At 36.9% G+C, this 1,760-nt stretch overlaps 1 protein-coding gene across 1 annotated transcript in view; it reads left to right on the plus strand.

Annotated features, from left to right (window-relative positions):
• LOC109232031 (calcium-transporting ATPase 1, chloroplastic) overlaps positions 260 to 1,760 on the plus strand; it is an 8,833-nt gene continuing 7,332 nt past the window's right edge. The window contains exon 1 of the mRNA XM_019397672.1: positions 260 to 958. Within this exon, the coding sequence (XP_019253217.1) occupies positions 782 to 958 (177 nt within the window). The 5' untranslated portion in view covers positions 260 to 781. The remainder of the gene's footprint in view (positions 959 to 1,760) is intronic.

Here is a 1,760-nt window from a genome sequence, read left to right on the forward strand (position 1 = left end):
ATGAGGTTAATATGTTAAGAAAAAAATCCAATCAAACTTCATTGTTCAAAAAATTCTATGAGTAATAACAAAATTTTAAAGAAGCTACAACTATCCAAGTGCGTTATTAAACGAAATTTTTTCCAAGTACATTTTTATAAAAACTTACTACCACTGTATTGCCGCTCAAAATATTAAATCCAAACTTATTATCATATGTAAGTCTAAAATAACCATTGAATCACCCAAATAATTATTCTAAGGATCTAAGGGGAAGGTTCAATATGTGCCTTTAGGACATTGCGTACTTGTTCTACCGTGTAGTGTCACGCATCTAATAATTTCCAAGAGCAACCCATCACACCATTTGACTCCTCACTGTTCCACTTCCACTCCTCCATTACACTCCACCACCAATTTCGGAACCGCCAATTCCATAAGCTGAACCGCGGCGGACCGCACGGCGGCTCTCCTCCGTTACACAAAGCTGCTGTAGCAGATCTCTTCTCTCTACATTCTCAACTGCTTCATTTGTTTTTTTCTAAAGAAACAAACTTAGATTTGACTTAAACAGTACATTCTATAGTCAAGAAAAGTAGTCGCTGTCATTAACCTCTTTTTCTAAAGTTGTAATGCCATATTAGGTACTAAACGGATATATAAACAGTGAAAAGCTAAGTAACGAATTTCGATTCAAGTACTGTCAGAAATAAACACTTGTCTGTACGAACAATATCTCGATCTGTTAATGAGTTTAAGCTTAGGATTTGAAAAGCAGCTGTAGGTAAGAAGTTGAAGCGATATGGAGGATTATATTAAGGAGAATTTTGGAGAAGTAAAAGCGAAGAACTCATCGGAGGAAGCGCTACAGAGGTGGAGGAAGCTGTGCTGGCTCGTGAAAAATCCGAAGCGTAGGTTCAGATTCACTGCGAACCTCTCCAAGCGCTTCGAAGCTCGCGCTATCCAGCGTTCCAATCAGGTTTATACAAATATCTGTGCAATTGTTGGTTTGTTACTACAAAATATCTTCTATGCTTTAGTTGACCTTTTTTTTCATGTTTCGTTTTCCAATTTTACCCTCAGGATCTACATAGGAAATGCTATTGTGAAACTGATATTTCGGTTATTGCTTCAATACAGGCAATCTATAGCTGCAACAAATTCAAGCAGCAAAAGGATTGTTAACATTTTAATCTTTTTTTTTGAATTGGCTTAGAAAGAAAAATGAAGCAAAATGGCAGAACGAGTATAGATGATTCATATAGACATGTAACTAGCTTGGGATTGAGGTTGATATAAATTTGCCTGAAAGGAAAAGGAAAAGCTTTAATGGAGAGCGCAAATCGTGTGCCTCAAACAAAAGCCTTATTAAGTGAAGTAGGATAGAGGAGAGGACCCGTTATCCATCGAGTTTTGAACTGTGCGCTACTGGCCCTTGGAGATTTCTCCAAAAAAAAAAAGAAAGAGTAGTTTAGAGTAGAAGTTCTACTGCGTCTTTGAAACAATGTTTGATTCAAGTTCCTTGTTGGCATTCTTTCTTCCGAATTCTTTTTATTAGTTTCAAACTTTTGTAGGTGTACTCATGTTTACTTTATAGTAAGCTCTGAAGTTTGTTATATCATTGGTTGTTCTGTTACAGTTTTCACCACTTGCTTTAGAGCTTTTCTAAGGTTCATATTGTTTCTTTCAGTAGCAGTTTAGTTTAAACAAAGTTTGTTAAACTCACTCTTTTTTTTTTGTGTGTGTGTGTGGTGGGGGGGTAGGGGGGGGGGAGGGGGTCG

Source organism: Nicotiana attenuata, chromosome 9, assembly GCF_001879085.1.
Source record: "Nicotiana attenuata strain UT chromosome 9, NIATTr2, whole genome shotgun sequence".
Taxonomy (NCBI): domain Eukaryota; kingdom Viridiplantae; phylum Streptophyta; class Magnoliopsida; order Solanales; family Solanaceae; genus Nicotiana; species Nicotiana attenuata.